At 40.3% G+C, this 19,601-nt stretch overlaps 2 protein-coding genes across 3 annotated transcripts; both read right to left on the bottom strand.

The window, feature by feature from the left end:
• Window positions 1-5,166: 5,166 nt before the first annotated feature.
• Window positions 5,167-9,314, bottom strand: rps24 (ribosomal protein S24). 2 transcript variants are annotated; one of them, XM_083897858.1, is made up of 5 exons: window positions 9,252-9,314; window positions 8,504-8,569; window positions 8,207-8,416; window positions 7,121-7,234; window positions 5,167-5,258 (listed from the first exon to the last, which is right to left on the bottom strand). In XM_083897858.1, exons 1-5 carry the CDS (start codon window positions 9,252-9,254, stop codon window positions 5,256-5,258), a joined length of 396 nt encoding a protein of 131 aa, XP_083753984.1. In that variant the 5' UTR covers window positions 9,255-9,314; the 3' UTR covers window positions 5,167-5,255. The 2 variants fall into 2 exon arrangements, with proteins under 2 accessions (XP_083753984.1, XP_083753983.1); XM_083897857.1 differs by lacking the exon at window positions 5,167-5,258 and adding an exon at window positions 5,820-5,840.
• Window positions 9,315-10,471: 1,157 nt separating this feature from the next.
• eif4ebp2 (eukaryotic translation initiation factor 4E binding protein 2) lies at window positions 10,472-16,650 on the bottom strand. The gene is made up of 3 exons (XM_083897257.1): window positions 16,366-16,650; window positions 14,530-14,709; window positions 10,472-12,476 (listed from the first exon to the last, which is right to left on the bottom strand). Exons 1-3 carry the CDS (start codon window positions 16,496-16,498, stop codon window positions 12,445-12,447), a joined length of 345 nt encoding a protein of 114 aa, XP_083753383.1. The 5' UTR covers window positions 16,499-16,650; the 3' UTR covers window positions 10,472-12,444.
• Window positions 16,651-19,601: the final 2,951 nt, after the last annotated feature.

Raw genomic sequence — 19,601 nt, 5'->3', positions numbered from 1 at the left:
GGCACAGAACAGGACAAGGGTGGAGTGTGCTTTTAAACAGTTGGTATTAAAGGGACAACAGAAATAGATAAGTGTGATAATGCTGTGCTTTCACAAACTGCCGTCTGCACACTTTGGCTGTAAAGAGCGTTTCTTTAAATTACTGCCGCCCTGGCATCGAGAAGGAGTTTTTTCAACAACCGCACCATGTTCAAAGAGGCTTAAACTTCACTTTTTCTTCCCCGTTCTGATGCTCAGTTTTGACCTAGAGCAGGCCTAACTTTAACCCTGACCCTTAAAACTTAAAAGACCTTTTAAAGTTGGACAAAATGAACCCAAAAAGGACCTCACAAAGACAGAGATCCACACACACAGCGTTCCATCATAGTGTCACTCACATCTCCTGCCCTTTCTCATTACTGCACTCTCCAGATCCTCCATCTTATTCCCTCGGCTCCACACTTTTCTCTTCCGTCCAAACACAAACTGAGAACTCCTCAGGACATACTGTAGGCGGCTCAGTGTGGACGCAGGTGAGCGACCTGTTGTCCTCTGAGCCTGGTGCAGCAGGTTTTACACTCTAAATCAGGGCCCCCCCAATCGATTACATGCGGCCCCCCTACTTAAAACTTAATATCATGTTATAATGAAAACATGGCCCACGACCTCGTCGTCTTTTAAACACAGTGTGTCGCTGAGGCACAGCTGCCAGCGAGGTCATAGAATATATCATATGAATGCTAGCAATGTTTATTATAACAGTACCTCATTACTGTAATAATAAGACATTTGGTCATAGTTATCCCATTATTAAATATATCATATACAACATTCAATTACATATATAAATACACTTGTTAGGGTCTGTTTTTGATATTAACACATTAAATGTGGCCAAAAACAGTTACTACATTCAAATTCAAAACACCGAGGTCTTTTAGGTTTCGTTTTCTGACGTAACTGGCAACCCGTGGTTGCTCGGCAGCTGAGACTCTACTGACTGAAATGATTGGTAGACGGCGGTAGGTGGCGCCACATGACAAAACATGATTTGCAGTTTGCAAAATATTTTTTTTAATGCAAATATTTTGTCTGTACTGTTGTTGTTGGTGAGTTCAGTTTGTTATATGAACATTATTCCTGAGTCTCTGTGACATATTAGGAGGATTTTATGGCCAGTTGCTTTAGATTTATTACATAATGCACCTTTAATTTTACATCATTATTCCCCACTTTTGTTCTCCAGGCCGTCCCCCTCTTGACCACGATAGATGCGCATTGGCCCCCAGGTCATTTAAGTTGAGACCCCTGGTCTAAATAAAGGCCACACAACAGGTTTGAAAGCGTAAAGTGATTTGTCACGCGCGTGTGTGTGTGTGTGTGTGTGTGTGTGTGTGTGTGTGTGTGTGTGTGTGTGTGTGTGTAGCTGTATTTTTTCCCCCCATCTCTCCCTGAATGTGTGAAATTAGAGAAAAGATTCCACTGTTGCATTTTGGTGACATAGCTCTTTAGTCCAACCCTCCCCCCCCACCTCCCCTTCATCTGCCACTTCCACAGGAGGGATAAATGGCAAACCTGTGACAGGCTGCTGATGCAAAGAGGATAATTAGGATTCACGAAACACAGTTTGTCCTCAAAAGCAAATCACTTCCCTGGTGCTCGGGGGCGACGGAGGCACAGATCATTTTATATATTAGCACCTAGCAACTGGCAGATGGAGTGAACTCGGCGGCGCAGGCTGCCAAAGCTGATAGGACACTGCAGGACTGCAAAATGAGCTGTGATGATTTCCCCTGCTGAGGCCAAACAAGAGAGAGAGAGAAGAAGACACACCTCATTAAGATGCAGAGCATCGTCGGATTACACGGCCACACTTTTACAGCGCCGACTGACAAAAATGTCCCCCCCCTCCCCCTTTCGCCTCCCGTGCCACTGGAAAACATACAGTCGCAGCCAAACTGTGGGCAAAACAAACAGACAAACAAACAAACAAACGAGCTCTGCAGTGCTGCTCAGCAAAGAGAAACACTGCAGAGTCCTGGATTCAATCAGGGAAACACAAGGCATCTCGTTCATTACGTCATAAACAAGAAAACAAGCCGATGAGCCGTATATCACTGGCACATTTCACGCTGCCTTTTAATTTTATTTAACACCAACAGCAAACTAATTACAGCACAAACACAAGGCGTCAACATGGAAAACTAAGTAACACATTAGTAAACGTAAATAAAACACCCCCAAAAATGCAGCTTGTATCTAATTTCATTAAAGGTGCATTATGTAATAACTCTAAAGCAACTGGCCCTAAAATCCTCCTAATATGTCACAGAGACTCAAGAATAATGTTCATATAACAAACTGAACTCACCAACAACAACAGTACAGCCAAAATATTCGCATTAAAAAAAACATTTTGCAGACTGCAAATCATGTTTATGTTTTGAAATCATGTTTTGTCATGTGGCGCCACCTACCGCCGTCTACCAATCATTGCAGTCAGTAGAGTCTCAGCTACCGAGCAACCACGGGTTGCCAGTTACGTCAGAAAACGGAACCTAAAAGACCTCGGCATTTTGAATTTGAATGTAGTAACTGTTTTTGGCCACATTCTTACATATGGCACCTTTAACATAAATAAAACACCCCCAGAAATGCAGCTTATATCTAATTTCATTAAATAGTCACAGTGTTTTATAGCAGTTCTTTCATACTTATATTCAGTGTATTGCGTTGTGCTTGTTGTGCAATTCTCTGCAGCTTTTGTTTCATTTTAACCAAAAACAAAATGATCCCTATTGGGACATTTTAGGCCGTATTTGATTTGATTTGAAACTAGTGCAAAAAAAAAATATGACCGGTACATTTTTGCTGCACATTAAAACACAACACAAAGTGCTTCACGCCCCACAGAGAACACACACGTGCATCACAAACGCATTTAAATTCACTCACACAAGACCGCGATAGATCATTAAAAAAAAAAGGAAGTATCGACTGTTTAACTCTATTACAGCTATTGATATCTGCATGAAAACACACCGGCACAAAGGAACAGCGAGTTTTGTCCGTTTTTCTCCCCCCTCCCTGTATATTATTAACACAACTCAGTGCTCTGTGTGAGAAGCCATTAAAACGGCACCTGTTGTGTTCGGCATAAACACAAAGTTCCTCGTAACAGTTGGACATAAACCTGACGGGAAAAAATTATCTTTCCTGTAAGAGCGAGAGTGAAAAAGCACAGGAGAGGGTTTTACGAACGCTGGTTTATGGACATTTATTTTGTGCTGTGCTGACAGTATAGTGATGTCACCTGTGATTTTCTGTAACACAAAAATACACAGTGAAGACAAAAACAAAAAAAAAGGGGGGGGGGGGGGAGGCCAGCATTATTAAAAGTAAGCGAGTGACACTGGAAACAGAAGAAAAAGAAGAGGAAAAGCGAGACAAAGACAGAGAGGCAGAGGCTCCTGGGACGAGCCGACACTGCTGCAGAGAGAGGAGCTTAATTTCCCAACACCATCTGTTACCAGTCCCTGGGTTGAAAGCTCCACTTATGTCAAACCTCCCACAATCACACACCAGTCGAGGAACCAGAGAGCGGCGAGAGACACCACATTGTCTTTCCTCATGTCCTGGTCTACAGCTATGCTACAGTCAAACACACCCACCCACTCCCTCTCTCTCTCTCCCTCCTCCACGTTTTTTATCAGAGATAAATGACAAAGTCTGCTTTTTACTGGGTCACAGAGTTGTTTTTTTTTTTAGGAAAAACAAATGCGTACTTGTTTAGATGTTGAACACATACGTCAGATATAAAGATGGGAAGAATTTCCTGTTAGTCAGCTTTACATCCCCGACCCCCAGCATCATCCTCATCAATGGGAGTCGTCAATCAATAGTGAGTGTTTAATTGTACGTGGGTAGCAGTGAATCGAGCAAAGCTTGAATTTGATGCCTCTTATAGGACTTTTTCTGGTATAAAACACCGCTCGACAAATGAACGGAAGCCTCAAGAGTAGCTGTGCAAACCCGTGCGCGTCTTTCGGATGGGGAATAAAATCCCATGAAGCATAATCTGTCTCTAAAAGTGCCTCCTAGCTACACTTTACCTTTTCTCGGTGGTCTAGACATCCATAAAGAAGAGTGGAGGGGAAATGTCTGGCCTACATTCAAGAGTGTGTGGAAATTTCATAAATTACAGGTTTTGGGGATAAGGTACATACAGTATATGTCATAAAACTTGGTTGCAGTTCCCAACATGCAGGTGTAGTGGAAAGGGTTTAAGGATTAACATCTTGGGATGGAGTCTCTGTCCTGAGCTTCTCTGCATATCTGAATCAAGACCAGACAGATGTCACACACAATAGATGACATTATTGGCCATTATTGACCATCTTCCAGATTTAATTTTCACATGAGATATAAATAATTGCATTAACTGACTGAAATTTCTCAAGAACATGTTTTTATATATATTTATCTTTGTCATTAAGCCCTAATGAATGACTTGAGTCATAATTGGTTGCTTCGAAGTAATGTCATTGCAAAGCCACTAGATGTCACCATCAACAGTTTATACAGTACAGAGAATATTGTGTACTGAAAAGCAGAATTGTAAGAAATTCAGTCCAAAAAACGTCAAAAGACACTTGTGTATTAGTCAGTTAAAGTCACAAAAACTATGATTCCACCAAGTTATGATTTGGTATAGTACACTTGTGTTACCATTAAGGGATTGTACCAAAATAACTGGCCCCAACCGTTTGAATTTCTCTTGGGCTACCAGAGTAAAATGGTACAGTACAGTACAGTACAGGTGGAGTTAAACCAGCTCCACCCACAACAAAAAACATGCAAGGCCTTCGCAACCGGTGTTTCTTCAACACCAGCAGTCTATTCTCATACATAGTTTGACGGCATCGCCGAGAAATGGCTATAAACTGAGCAGAGGAAACAAGTATGAGCTGCTGGATGTGCTCTATTGTGTAGTTGTCCGACATGCCAAGGTTGATGTCGTCGCACTGGTACCCCCCGCTGCGCTATGTATCCCACCGCCGCACAGCCTACGTACAACCTCGTAAGTATAAGGTAGTGTTCCGAGTCGAAAAGGCAAGCGACGCTCAAAATACCCGACTTGAATCACGGACGCGGTTGATCAAACGACTTCACAAAAAGGACCAGAGATTGTTTTCCCATTTTTTTCTCGAAACTTTTATTTGATGACAATATACAAGAACATGTTGAGCACGAAGACCATCTCTGGCTGTTCAGGCTCACTGTGAAGAGAAAACAGAGACAAAAAAAATCAATACAAACTCCATTTTCATTTTGTCAAAACAAGGAAAGAAAAAACCAAACGAGTAGTTTTCAGTTAGAGAACATATGAACAACAAACAATTTGCACATTTAGTGAGAAACATTTCATGGATAACTTCATTCATATATGTATTGTAACCAAAACACACCGTTATGACATTAAATAAACCAGTGAGGGAGTCACACTTTGGTAGACTTTAGTTCAGCTGCCTCACACTCATGAAACCCACATGCTACACTCTACATTTTCACATATCAACTAGTAATTCAAAGGATTTGCCAGAGCACTTTTCCACAGAAACGTAAGTGGCAAGCGGGCAAAACTTTGTATTTGCCCAATTACGGCAGAGAAGGTGGTAGAAAGGACTGGGACAGAGGGATAACCTGGTCTAACAACATGGAAAAGAGGGAAAAGTAGAGAGGGGACGGAAGACGTGTAAACATGCAGGGAGGGGGCACCGCTCAGGTCTATCAGCTTCTGATGTGCAACACAATGGCACACCATGCTTGTGCTTCTATACCTGCACACTGACACCTCATTTCTGTCAAATAAATCCATGGGAAGCAAAATCAAGAACAAAAAAAAGGGGGGAAAACAAAGTTAACATGAAATATGGAATACAGATGAGCTCTACCTTTATGTACAACATTCACTACTAAGCCAATTAACACGAGAGGCCAACCAATATGGTCCTTTCGATCTTAAGAAAACAGGGCTTATAATAACTGACAACTTATTGTGTGTCTCTCCAAACTACAGAGTGCCTGTGCTGTAGAGCACAGACATTTTAAATAAACATAACGTACAAACTAAATATTAAGCATATGTAATAAGGAATCCTTTTAATCCTTTCCAGTTTTAGTGACAAATGCTTATATGTACACAAGTCATTTAAATAATAATTGGCTGAGGCAGATTATTAAACACTATGTCTATCTGGAATTAAAACCATAGTTAGATATGCAGGTGTATGATATTGAACACACCGGGTGGGTTTGTTATTCATGGGTCTATCCATCCATCCATCCATCCATCCATTATTCTAAATGAATTCAGGCTTGATTCAAATACAATACTGTTAATGTGCTTCATTTTAGAGGGTCACTATAAGCCAATAAACTATATTATTAGGTTAAGATAATTTAAGTATTCTAAACTGTTATCAGTGGGTCACGTTTTAAATTGGATGTACATCCAGTCGGAAAAGCACCAATTCCTCTGCTCTCAATATGAAGTGAGGGTGCAAAGGGAGGAGTTAGCCAGTGATCTATTAGCCCTTAATTATCAGCACGCTAAAGTTGGTCTTCGACAATTTACCTTCTACAGTTACAGAAGAACATTTGATATGATTGGAAAGATGCCGAAGAAATAACAGGACAAGTTGCGAAAAAACAAAGATTAGAGCAGGGTGGAAAAAGAACAGGTATGAAATGACATTCAAAGAATCAAGTGGATAGGAGATGATGTCATCCTTAACTTCTCTGAAGTCTGATTAAGACTGCAACCAACTATGACTGTAATACTCGTGTTATAGGGTCTAAATACCATGTTTTTTTCTGCCCAAGAATGTTTAACATACAACCTCAGGGCAGACTGAAGGCTAAAGTGATTCTGCTGAGACTTCCTGTTTCGCATTCTCGCTCGTTTTCCAGCACAAGACATGACTAGGAATGAATGATATTTAACTAACATTTTTGTTAACTGGTTCATCTACAGCCATCAACACAGACTGGCTATGTAAAAATAGTGAAAACTGACATAGCACAAAGTGTTTTGAGTAAATGTTTGTTTGGCGTGAAGTTCATAAAACAGCAACAGTACCTTTTTGCCAGCAGCGCCCACACTGGCCTTCTTGATGCCTCGTACTTTCTTCATTCTGTTCTTGCGTTCCTTGCGCTGTTTCCTTGAGGTCTTCTTTTTCTCATAGAGACCATGCTGAGGAAAAACACATGGACAAGAGTATAACTTTAATGCTACACTCAAAATAAATGTTTATAAACTCAACCATCCATGTGACAGAGGGCTCAGTAATATCCAACTGCAGTCGATATCAGTTTGAGAGGCCACGAGTCACAGCACACCAAGCAACCTGTCTGCACATGCATTTTAGACCGGCACTGCACTAGTAACCTCCTCATATTGATATTGCTTTCACAATGATCACATCAACTTTATTGATAACTAAGGCTGCAACGATAATCACTTGCTATCTTGATAATTGCTCCGTTGTTGGTGTTTTGTTTTTTTTATAAAATAAAAATAAGTTTTGGAATGCCAGCTTCTTTCATTTAGATATATTCTGATTTCTTTGCTCCTGAATCTAATATACAATATAAATTGAATATTTTTGGAATATGGACAAAGACATCATTTTCAGCTTTGGGACCAACATTTAAGCTGTATTTTATGGACAAAACAATTAAATTATTCTATAATAAACTAACCGACATGTTAACTGATGATGAAAATTGTTAGTTGCAGCTCTATAAATTAGCAAACAATTATATTGACCACCTTTGAGAAATTAAATGACCTTTTCTAGGCCGGCAACGAGTATTATAAAAACCTGAGACATAGACCGAATATTTTACTTTCAAACTGAAAATGGTCTTCACCAATTATCTTCTCATAACACTTATAGACAAATAGACAGTGCCTCTGCATCACAGTTGTTCCAACATAAGCCAGCTACCAATATAAATACACATTTCAGCAAGGCGCTTTTCATATCACCAAGTTATGTTAGCTCTGCTGCTCCTGTAAGCTACAAGACATTAATGCACATGTAAAACAGAGCCTGTACATATAAGGAGCAGGTCTTACAAATATTAATCTCTCTCTCAAAGAGACACTACATACAAGCCTAGTCAAAGCACTCAGCTAGACAGTTAATATTTCAAAACTCACCCTTGCCAGCCTGTGCTTGGGCTCGTTCTTCTTAGCATAGTCTAAGGAATCGTACACCATGGCAAAGCCAGTCGTCTTGCCACCACCAAACTGAGTACTGAAGCCAAAGACGAAAACGACATCAGGAGTGGTCTTGTACATCTTGGCAAGCTTCTCCCTGATTTCAGTTTTGGGAACTGTGGCCTTGCCAGGATGCAGGACATCGACGACCTGTGGAGACAACAAAGATTTTATTTCTGCAAAACAAGCTAATGTGAAAGATAAAAACACGAGGAAGAGAGTGTGTGGACTCCTTACCATTTGCTTCCTCTGAAGCAGCCGGTTCGTCATGAACTTGCGGGTCCTTACTGTCACTGTGTCATTCTGTGGATGAGGAAAACACAAAAGGTCACTCACTTTCTTATGTTTCAGAGAGAATCAGGTCAACTTTAAAGACTTTGAATGCAACTGCCAAAGCTACTACCCTAACACAAAGCTACATGCCTACAAGTTTCTCATCCACCTGGCGGATGAAGATATACAACGCTTATAAGACCTAATACCTAGACAAAACATTGAGCAATCTTATAATGCTATAAATGATACATTGTTTTAATATTCCCCGTTCATGTAGTAAGGGCCATGCCACGGCTGTCAGTGAAGTGTGTGCTAACGTTAGCACCAACAAGCTATACCGTCTCTACTGTGCCGACATGGACGATTTAACGTCTACACAACACACGGAGAAGTTTTAAGACGGTTAATTACGTGAAATATATTGTGTGCGGATTCATGAACCGACGGAAAAACGCAGTGGGAATAAAACATGCGTCCCAAAGCGGGTAAATACAGTGAGCGTGACACCGGACCGACAACATTTAGGATAGCTAGCATCTGGATGGTACACCTTTATTTCCCTCCATATCCAACTCCTATCACGTCAATATCGGCATGTTTCTATAAAGTAGGTTGTCACGATCACGTAGTCTGCATTTTACGTGTGCCGATGGACGGATTGATTCGATGATTAACAGATTTTACTGTAACTTTTTGCCACAAGACTCACCATCTTTACGTCGGCCTTGCTCGGGGACGTAGAAAAGGAGGGAGGACCAGTTGGCGGCCGGATTAATGCCTGCAGAAAAGTAGCAGCAGGGCACGTACCTGTGTTGCCTGATGAAAAACATAAAAGAAGACGAAAACAAAACTGTCCCTCTTGAATCTATCTTTTTTTGTTTTAGTTCGTTTTATCATAAACGGGGGGTGAATAAATTTTGTCTACAGCGATTTGAAGAAATATTGCGGGCCAACGTTCCAATCAATTTTATTCTGCGTTCAAGTAATTGCAAATAAAACAACAGCGCATTTCGGATTAGCGTTAGACCTGCTAAATATTAACATTATCAAATAAAACAGTAAACAATATTCTGTTAATGTGATTATGAATAAACATATAGTATGTACATCTGGCACGATGCAAACGCCTGCTGCATCCACAGGGTGTCAGTATTGCAAATACAGATTGGCCAAATTAACCCAAGGCATAAATTGTACTCTTACTGTTCTTAATCCCAAAACCTATTTTTTATCCTTCACTTTATGTACAAAGTTTATGAACCTCGTCACTCTCAAGTTCCCAAAAAATAGCATCTTGATTTCCCATCCAATCCATATTATAATGTAAGTTTAACTACATGGCTCCAGGTTTTCCCAGCTGTTTTGTGTTGATTGAAAACAGTTTTATTTTTCATGGATTATGTATAAATCAATCCACATGAATGTAAATAAAGCTTCATTGTGTTTTATTAATGAAATGGCTAAAACAAATTGACATCCAGTACATGTGCAATGTTTTTATGTGTTTGCTGGCATTCTGGCTTGAATGTCAAAAGTTGTTTAGAAAACTGTGTCCAGATGGATTTGATTTTCCATCTTTGATCTTTGTCATATTTGGTTGTTACTCATCTCCTGAACTTCACCCTCGTCAGAGTATTGAATCCATAATCCATGATCCTCCATGCAATGCCCATGTGAGTTATTAGAGATCTGGGTCATGTACTGTATATGTTCAGCTGCATAAAAGTGTTTCCCATGAATGAAAAAAGTGGGAGAAATAAGCTTCCAAAGACAATTTCAGTTCTGAACTGATGGCTCCAATCTCTGCATCACTAGGACTGAAGAAAATATGTGTTAAATAACTCCACCTCTGCATAAGGAAACAAACACACAAAACCACACCAACATCATAATTTTTCCTCTGTTATAGAATTTTATTGATCTTGTTGAAACAATGTCCACTGCCACCGGAGTTTCAATTCAGATAATGTTGTTTAAAAACAGAGCAGTTGTTACAGTTACTTTGTTTCACATCTCTTTTAAACACAATGTTAAGCCCTCGTTGTCAAACCAAACTGATTATAGAAAGAGTTTTGTTTTTTTTCACCAAAAAAATGTGCAAAAGCTAATTGGATTCAAGAGACCCCTCGATGGACTTATACACGACACATGGCCAGAGTTAAAATACAAAGCTGATGATTAAAAAAAATCAACCTTTCAGTGGCTCCAGTTACACAGAGAAACCTGAAATAATTCATTTAAGATGGAAACAAAATCTCTCTGGCAACAATTTGGACACAGTACAATTAACAGGACCATGATGACTGGTGTGTAATAACGGGGCCCTCAACATCTTAACTTCCCTAAAATGACATGGACGTCATTATCCTTCAATCTTATCAGCTGCACGAGGGAGTAAATTATGTAGAAAAACAAAAGAAAAAAATGCATTTGTTTTCCCCCCAAGTGCTAACTAAAATGTTGCCTGTTTTCAGTGTTACAGTGAAAAAATAAACATCTGTTGGAAAGTACTACTTGATGACAAAGAAACCTAGGTTTAGTTACTGCATTTCATGTCAGGTAAGGCATGATCAGACATGACACGTGAGACCAAAAATAAAATAAAATGCAGAATGGATTAAGGACACTGGGGACAGATTTGTAGATTAAGGAGCAGCGTCTATCGAGCCTGACACGTTTGAGATATTTGAAGGCCTGACAGTGCTCCGACCCAAAATACTAACAAACAGTATTAAAAATAAAATGCATATCAAAAAAAAAAATCGGAATTATTTCAAGTTCTTGTTAAAATTCTTCTTGAATTTCAGTCAAACACTGGGAATGAACCACTTGCAAATTGTCCTGAATGCTTATCTGGATATTTTTAACAATTATTCCCCCACCCCTTCCCTCAATGTATCTGACAATGAGCACAAAACCTGATCTTTAAAAGAAGTTTTACTTAAAGGTGTAATTTTATTGTCTTTTTTTTTGGCAGGAGTGAAATGTGTTAATAAAAACGAATAGCAAAATCAGGACAGTGATGATCCTCAGTGGTTTGGCATTCTCACACTACACTTTATTCAATTTATTTCTCATGAAAAGCTTGTTTGCAGTTTCTGGATTTACATTTAGCTTCACCCAATAGTGGCAAATACAATCATTCGATGATCAGAAAACAATAAAACACCATACTAAGATTTAGTTTAGAGAAATGTTTTCCCCCTGACAATTGGAAACGCACACAGACTTGTGTTGGTAATGAGGAGTACAGTCTTGGAATGATGTGAGATTTTTGCTTTTTTTAACCCAATTATAAAAATTAAAAAAAAACAGCACAGCATTTCTTTAGATATCGTCTGGGGGACATAACCTGACCAAACAACCAATAATAGATTGCGGCGCTCTTCAAGTAGATCCAAAAACCAAACAATTATTTAAATAACAAGCTGACAAGGGCCTTTAAAAACCAAAATCTGGAATGAATATCAAAGCTAATAAGGCCAGTAATAAATATGACCACGTCCTCCACAAATTAATACGAAATATTGCCAGTTTTGCACTGTGCTCTGTTCAGGAATTTGACCCAGAAAGCTGTAAAATGAGCACTGCAGTCTAATTTGACAGTTTGTTTGGGTCGATTATATCCAGGCTCACCTTGTTGTGTGGTAGTTGATGTGTACGGGCATACTGGTAACCATGGAAATCTATTCAAATGAGCCTAGCTTCCAGAGTTGGCCAATGCCGTACCTGTATGTACTGTATGTTAAATCTCCATGGCTGACACACGTGACATCCAGCAGTGAGACAAAGAGCTAAAGAAGATGGCTGCCATGAGGGCTCACAACATTGGTTTCTACAAGCCAAGCCACTGGCACGCATGGTGCCAGGTCCTCTGCTTTTGCTGGCGCGGCCGCAGTCGACTAGATGTCCATTTCAAACTGAGCATCGTCACCTTTAGGGGGGAAAAAAAGAAAGACAACAAGGTGTGAGGGGAAACAGCTTGGGTGGTTTGTTGGCAGAAATGAGACTGTACAACCCATAAGTATGTTTATACACATCTATATTCTGTTGTGTTTATACCCTAAGAATATTCCTTAATGCACTGTTGAGTATAAGGGTTTTGCTCGAGGAAGGCCTTCATCTTGAGCCAACATGTTTCTCCAGTAGCCTGCCTTGACCCCCGCTAGGGCTGCAGCTAGCGAATATTTTTATTATCGAGTACCAATTATTTTTCGATTGAGGACGCATTTCTTTTATTTTATTTAATTACTCGATTCATCGAGGAATAATTCAATTCAACTCAATTCAAAAATATTCGATAGCTGCAGCCCTAGTTAGCTACATTAAATCAGCTAACATCAGTGTTTACATTAGCGTGTGTCGGAAGCGTTAGCAACTGGATGCTTCCGGCTCAGATGCTAAATCAATGAGGAGTTGTCGTTTTTACAGTGGTTAAGCTGCACCATGTTGGCTTCTTGTTTATGCCCGAAATGGTATCACACTTTGGAAATGTTCTGCCTTTCACGGGCTGTTTCACTCTCATATAAGGGGTGTGCGCGTCTGCTAAAACGGTCCGTGTGGAACAATGATCCCTGCGCTGAACAGGCCACGCGAGATAGGAAAGGCTTTTAAACGAATACTCGAGGCACAGTTTTTGCCTCGAGGATTTTTTTGTAATCGAGTTACTCGAATCACTCGAGTAATCGTTGCAGCCCTACCCCCCGCTGGAACATAAACTTACTACACAAACAACGGGCGAAATGGTTTTGCCCACATAAACCTGATGCATAAACCCACAAAGGAGAAAGAGGAAGTGGCAGAAGGAGAAAGGTGAGAGGAGAGAGCTGTGTTGTGAGTGTTTACACCCTATCTCATCTGCAAAGGCCACCATAATACAGTACACTGCTGTGCGTTGGAGTGAGCAGAGGAGTCCTCTATTTGTAGCACCTGGCATTCTCACCATTGGAGGTCACTAATGCTCTCTGAACCAGGGGTGACCAAACTTTTATCACTGAGGGCCACACACACAAAAAAAGAATCTGATGAGCAAGGCCACTCAGTAGGAGAAGTATATCGCCTCATCTCTAGTGTATTAAAAAACTGGATGAACTTGTATTTGTACTTGTAAATGTCAAAGCAGAGACTGGTGACTGACTACCAAGACCAACACAACAACTGTTACTCAACGTGAGAGATTCATCAATTGCTAATCGATTACTAAATTAATCGTCAACTATTTTGATAATCGATAATCGGTTTGAAGCTTTTTTCATGATGAACCCTTTCATTAAGGGTTCGGGATCTCGTGAATATTTTCTTCCACATAACAAAGACATCATTACAGGTGAATCATTTTGGTTTGTGGACTAAACAAGACATTCGAGAACCCCATTATTTCCAGGTTTGACAAACATTTTTTCAAAACGTTTTCTGATATTTTTTGGAACAAACGATTGCTCGATTAATCGTGAAAATAATCGACAGACAGTTAGTTGCAGCTGTAAAAGAGATTGTACTTATATATTGTGCAGCTCAGTGTGCTTGCACAACGTCTAAACGTGTTATCAATGTAATAACCACAGTCAGGACGATTTACTGAAATTCAAAGCAAGGATCAGAATCAAGTAAAAATATAATTTAAGTGACTTTGAACATGGCAGGGCTGGGAGTATTTAAGGAACTGCAGATCTACAAAGATCTTCACACAGCACAACGCTCTGTCAGGTTTTCAGAGAATGTTCTGAGAAATAGAAAATATCCAGAGAGTGGCAGTTCTCTGGGGGAAGAACACCTCTGTGATGCCAGAGATCAGAGGAGAATGAGCAGACTTGTTTGAAATGACAGAAAGGCAACAGTGACTCAATCAAACCTTGATGTAAACAACAGCAGAAGATCACACCTAGAGCCGCTCCTGTCACTTAACTGGGTGTCTTTTATAGCCAATATTATACTATTTATAGAATCGTTGCTCAGCCCTGGTTGCACTTGCACACTGTACACCTTACCGGTTGCAGGCTTGCCATCATGGTTATTGATGTGTTTCTTGGCTTCATTCTTCTGGTTCTCACTCAGGACGTGTTGGCTGGTCACTCCAGGGATGACGGGAAGGTGTGCTGGTGGAGTCTGGGCGATGGGAGAGTTACGCCGATCCAGGAGGAACTTGCGGTCATAGATGATCCGAGTTCCTGCAACGAGACATCGATCAGATTTCGATTCTTTTTTTTGCTCCTTCTAAAGAAACAAATGAGTAATGCTGGCCGCTGTCATTGACGCCGGCTCATATTCATCTTTCAATCATCATCGGGATCAGATCTAAAACTAAACACTAACTAAAACTGATCAAACTTTCAACCCAAATAAGGGAACACACACACAAAAAAGAGCCCTTCAAACGTGTTTATACACACAAAAAACACAAGGTTCTCCTGCTATACTGACACAGAGAGAGAACTATTCGTTGTTTGTCTTTGACTCAAGTTGGATCACGAACATGAGACTGTCTTGTCGAGCACAGTACACGCTCACCTCCATTTTAAAAGCCTCAAAGTACTTTTTATTGTTTCTTAATGGCTCCGGTTTGCTTGATCCTTTCCCACAGCAGATTTGTAGATTGTTCATTGCAGGAAGACACTGGTGGAACCAGTCACATTAACAATGACTCAGTTCCAGGAAACTATTGTATAAACATAACCTGTACCTGTGACGTCAAAGAACTTTTTTTTTTTTAACATTTCTGCCAGTGTTCTGCAGAGTTACGTTATCGCACATTTGTATTTAAACACCTGTAACTTGTGCTATGATGCAATCTCAACAAACCCAAGACATTGGCTGTCCCAGATAAACCCAGGTCACAAAATGTGTTACCGATTTGCTCAGTTAAACATTTTACTTTTCAGATCCTGCTGTGAGTATATTCATGTGAAAGGGGCCAATTTGTGAATTAAGCATTTAACAGGAGATGAACACTGAAGTGTTAATAATTTTCAGAGTGTGTAAGTTGAGAACTAATATTAATAAAACACCACATTTTTCATTTAACATTATTTCTGACAAACAACTGATAGTTACTTGTTTCCTGTTAGGATTTAAAGGTGCATTATGTAACGTATCTAAAGCAACTGGCCATCACATCCTCCTAATATGTCACAGAGACTCAGGAATAATGATCATATAACAAACTGAACTCACCAACAACAACAGTACAGACAAAATATTTGCATTAAAAAATATATTTTGCAGACCAAATCATGTTTATGTTTTGAATCTGTGTTTTGTCATGTGGCGCCACCTACCGCCGTCTACCAATCATTGCAGTCAGTAGAGTCTCAGCTGCCGAGCAACCACGGGTTGCCAGTTACGTCAGAAAACAAAACCCAAAAGACTTTGGTATTTTGAATTTGAATGTAGTAGCCGTTTTTGGCCACATTCTTACATATGGCACCTTTAAAGCATATTAGTACATACATCCTTTTGTGGAAGGGCCTCATTAAAAAAAACATAACACAATAATTACTCATTCATTGTCAATTTGCTGCGCCTCAAATACAACGACACGGAGGTGAGCGTTTTTGCTTTTAAATTACAGGTTCTATTGTTTGCTACGTCAAATCGAACGTGTTGACCTGATTTAAAGGTAATCACGGATGAAAAACACTGATCAGATTGTCTGCGCTGCAAACCTGCAAATCACACTGCAGCCAAAGCGGAGGGGGGCGGGGCTAAGGCTTTTGTTTTTGTTTTGATCAGGATGACAACGCAACCAAGGCCACAGTGACAGCAACACCTGGGACAATAAAAAAAAAGACACACAAGACAAACAATATGATAAGGTATGACTTTACCTCCAGGAGTGGTAGAGAATAAAGTGCCTCCAGGGGTGGTACAATAGTCATGAGGTAGCTGCGTTGTGTCGTTGATCAACACCGTCCTGGTCGGGATGGCCCTGCTCTCGCTAAGCTGACGACTGGTCGACATTTTCAGCGCCGATTCGGTGACAAATCCAGCGGCTAATGGAAACCGGGGTGTTTATTGCCCGACGGACGGTGGAAACCCGGGCCGTTCCCCTCTCTCTTTATCTTCCCGAAGGCTTTCTTTCTCCTTTCGTCCTCCCAGCCGTCAGCACCGTCCCCTCCCTCAGCAAAGGCAGGAAGCGCGACAGGCTCCGGGCGGATGTGACGTCAGCAGGCCGGTGTTGCGTCATGACCGTACGCCATGGATGATTATAAGAAAAGGATAGAACCCCCTTTTTGGTAATAAAGGTGTTTTAAAAAATAGAAAATGAGAAAAAAAAGTATTTATTTATTTATAAATATAAATATAAATATAAAATCTGGATAGAGCACCGGCCCCTCTGCCTTGGAGACAATTTTGTCATGGTGGCCACTCTGGGTACTGCAACAAAAAATGAGAAATGTTCCCATTCACTACAATACTAAAGAGAGACGCCTGTAAAAGTGTCCACAGGACACATCGAGACATGGCTTTTATAGATCGTTATATTCTTTATTTTTAATTCATGGAGTATCCTATTTGACAAATCTTCCCTAAATGCCATAAAAAGAAAGAGAAAATTGGATGCATTTTTCACATTGACCACAATAGTAACAGAGACGCCTGTAAAAGTGTCCACAGGACACCTTGAGACATGGACACAGGCTTTTATAGATCTTTATATTGTATATTTTTAATTCATAGAGTGACACATTTGAACAATCTTGCTAAAGTCCAGAAAAAGCCCAGACAAATATTATTTCCCAAAGTGACGTCACAGCTGTGTACTTTTTTCAATGAAAAAGACTAGAATATTTAATGACATCTAGTGGTGAGGCTGCAAATTGCATAGCAGCAAATGACACTCCCACAACTTTCACCACTCTCCCTTTCATTCCCCTCCTTGTTCTTTGAGTGTTTATTTGTCAAGTTTATGTGAAGCTTCACCTGTGGTGACCCCTAAAGGAACATGCCAAAAGAAGATGTGAAGTTTCTGTTTCAAAGGGCAAAATGTAGTGCTGTCCAGGTAAAAGTCTCTTAGAATTGAATATAAATAGTTAGATATCTGTGTGTGTGTGTGCGTGTGTGTGTGTGTGTGTGTGTGTGTGTAGGAGTGAATAACAGTTGTCGAATGACCTCCAGCGAGGCTGTCAACACATTCCAAACAGTGAGCAGCATCTCAGAGAGGGAAGTCAACAGTACACACAGTGACCATTCTTCCATTATACCTATCCAGACCAAAGGTAAAGGGTGTATTTTTATCCATCTATCTCGCTCTCTGTGTGTGTGTGTTAGGGTTATTACACACGTGCAAACTCATGCTGTATTTATTTGCATTGTATACCAAGACCCTGTGTTCTTCGTCCCTGGACGACATCCGCCGATGACTGGAGATGAATTTGAATGGATGTGAATATGCACACGGAGAGAAAGTGTGTTATTCACAATGTGAGGATGTGTAACATAAGCTGAGACTGAGTAAACAGAGAAAGACTGTCACAGACACCAGACAGTAGTATATCTCCCAGACAAGCTTAAAGTTCATCCTGCTTTAATACATCACTGGGTTTCTTGTGCAATATCTCAATAACACCAGTAATCTTGCAGATGTTTAATTTTCAACACTGTATGACTCATCTAACTGATGTTATGACACTTTGTTGACAGTTAATAAAGTGTATTTATTACTTTTTTTTTTACATTTAGAGTATTTTTTCCAAATCATATATACTTTATTTCAATTAATTGGGGAAATGGAAGAACTTTTACAGTAAAGACATTTGTGCATCTGAAAATACAGTCGTCAATTTTAACACCTTGTTCCTCCCCCCTTCTCTCTCTCTCACACACACACACACACACACACACACACACACACACACACACACACACACACACACACACACACACACACACACACACACACACACACACACACACACACACACACACACACATGGCTTGCAGAGCTGTTCATTGTTGGACTCAGCACTGACTTCCATTCAGTCAAGCTTTAAGGTTCATCTGACCTCTATCTTTAATTAGGTATAAGCCAATAATACAATATTCAGTATTGCTATGGGCACGAAAGATAAAAGATTTTTAAAAAAGTATAATCCGATACACTCCAAAAATCCTATATATCACATGCTTCACTCTGTGCAGACTGTAAAAAAATGTAAATATAAATCAGCAATCACATTTTAGCTGAGTCATGTTGTGGGCTGTTTATTTCTGCTTTATGGGTGTTGGAGAATGATGTCATTGATGAAATAGCTTGAAATGGCACAACTGTGTTGTCAACAGCTCCATGGTTTTAAAAGACAGAAAGTGATATCGTGCCATATTCCTATCTTTATCCAGAGCCTCTTGCCTGGAGCATCCTTTATTCCTCATTACTACTACTAGTATTAGGAAAGTATAACGACAAGTTCACATCTTAATCCTAAATGTAGCATCTTAATCCGCCCTTCATCAACTTGCTTGTCCTCACACGAGGAGCTGGAACCAACCCCAGGTGGTTTTGGGGCAACACACCCTGGACAAGATGATGAAGATAATAACGATAAAGATAATTGTCATGATTCATTTTCTTCTTATTTTTTCTCTCTTTGTAAAGTTGCTGTTTTGTCTGTAATCTGCTGAACTCGTTTCTGTGCATGCGTCCTTCCTCTGTGGCTCTTCCTGAGGTTTTTCCCCCATTTTCCCCAGGGTTTTGGTGGAGATTCTAAGGACAGAAGGTGTCATTTTGTACAGATTGTAAAGCCCACGTGAGGCTTTGATGTTGGGCTTTATAAATAAAAGTGTAATAAGAGTGTTTGTGCCAGAAAAGGTCCCACAGAGGTAACAGAAAACGACTACACACACACAGAGGCGTAGCTTGTGAACAGGCAAGGCAGGCAACTGCTTGGGGCCCCGAGCTATTACTCGCAGCCTGAGGGCTGTTTGGACTGAAATGTGCAGTGACCAGCCGCCTCCCCGCCCCCTTAAACAACAATGGGCGATTTGCAATGACATCTCAGTAGGAAACCTCCCTAAAGGGGCCCCACATCACTTTAACCTGTGTGAAGTTATCGTTCTGCAAGTT

This window comes from Microchirus variegatus (assembly GCF_963457635.1).
Source record: "Microchirus variegatus genome assembly, chromosome: 11".
Classification (NCBI taxonomy): Eukaryota; Metazoa; Chordata; class Actinopteri; order Pleuronectiformes; family Soleidae; genus Microchirus; species Microchirus variegatus.
This window is presented reverse-complemented; position numbering and strand designations above follow the sequence as displayed.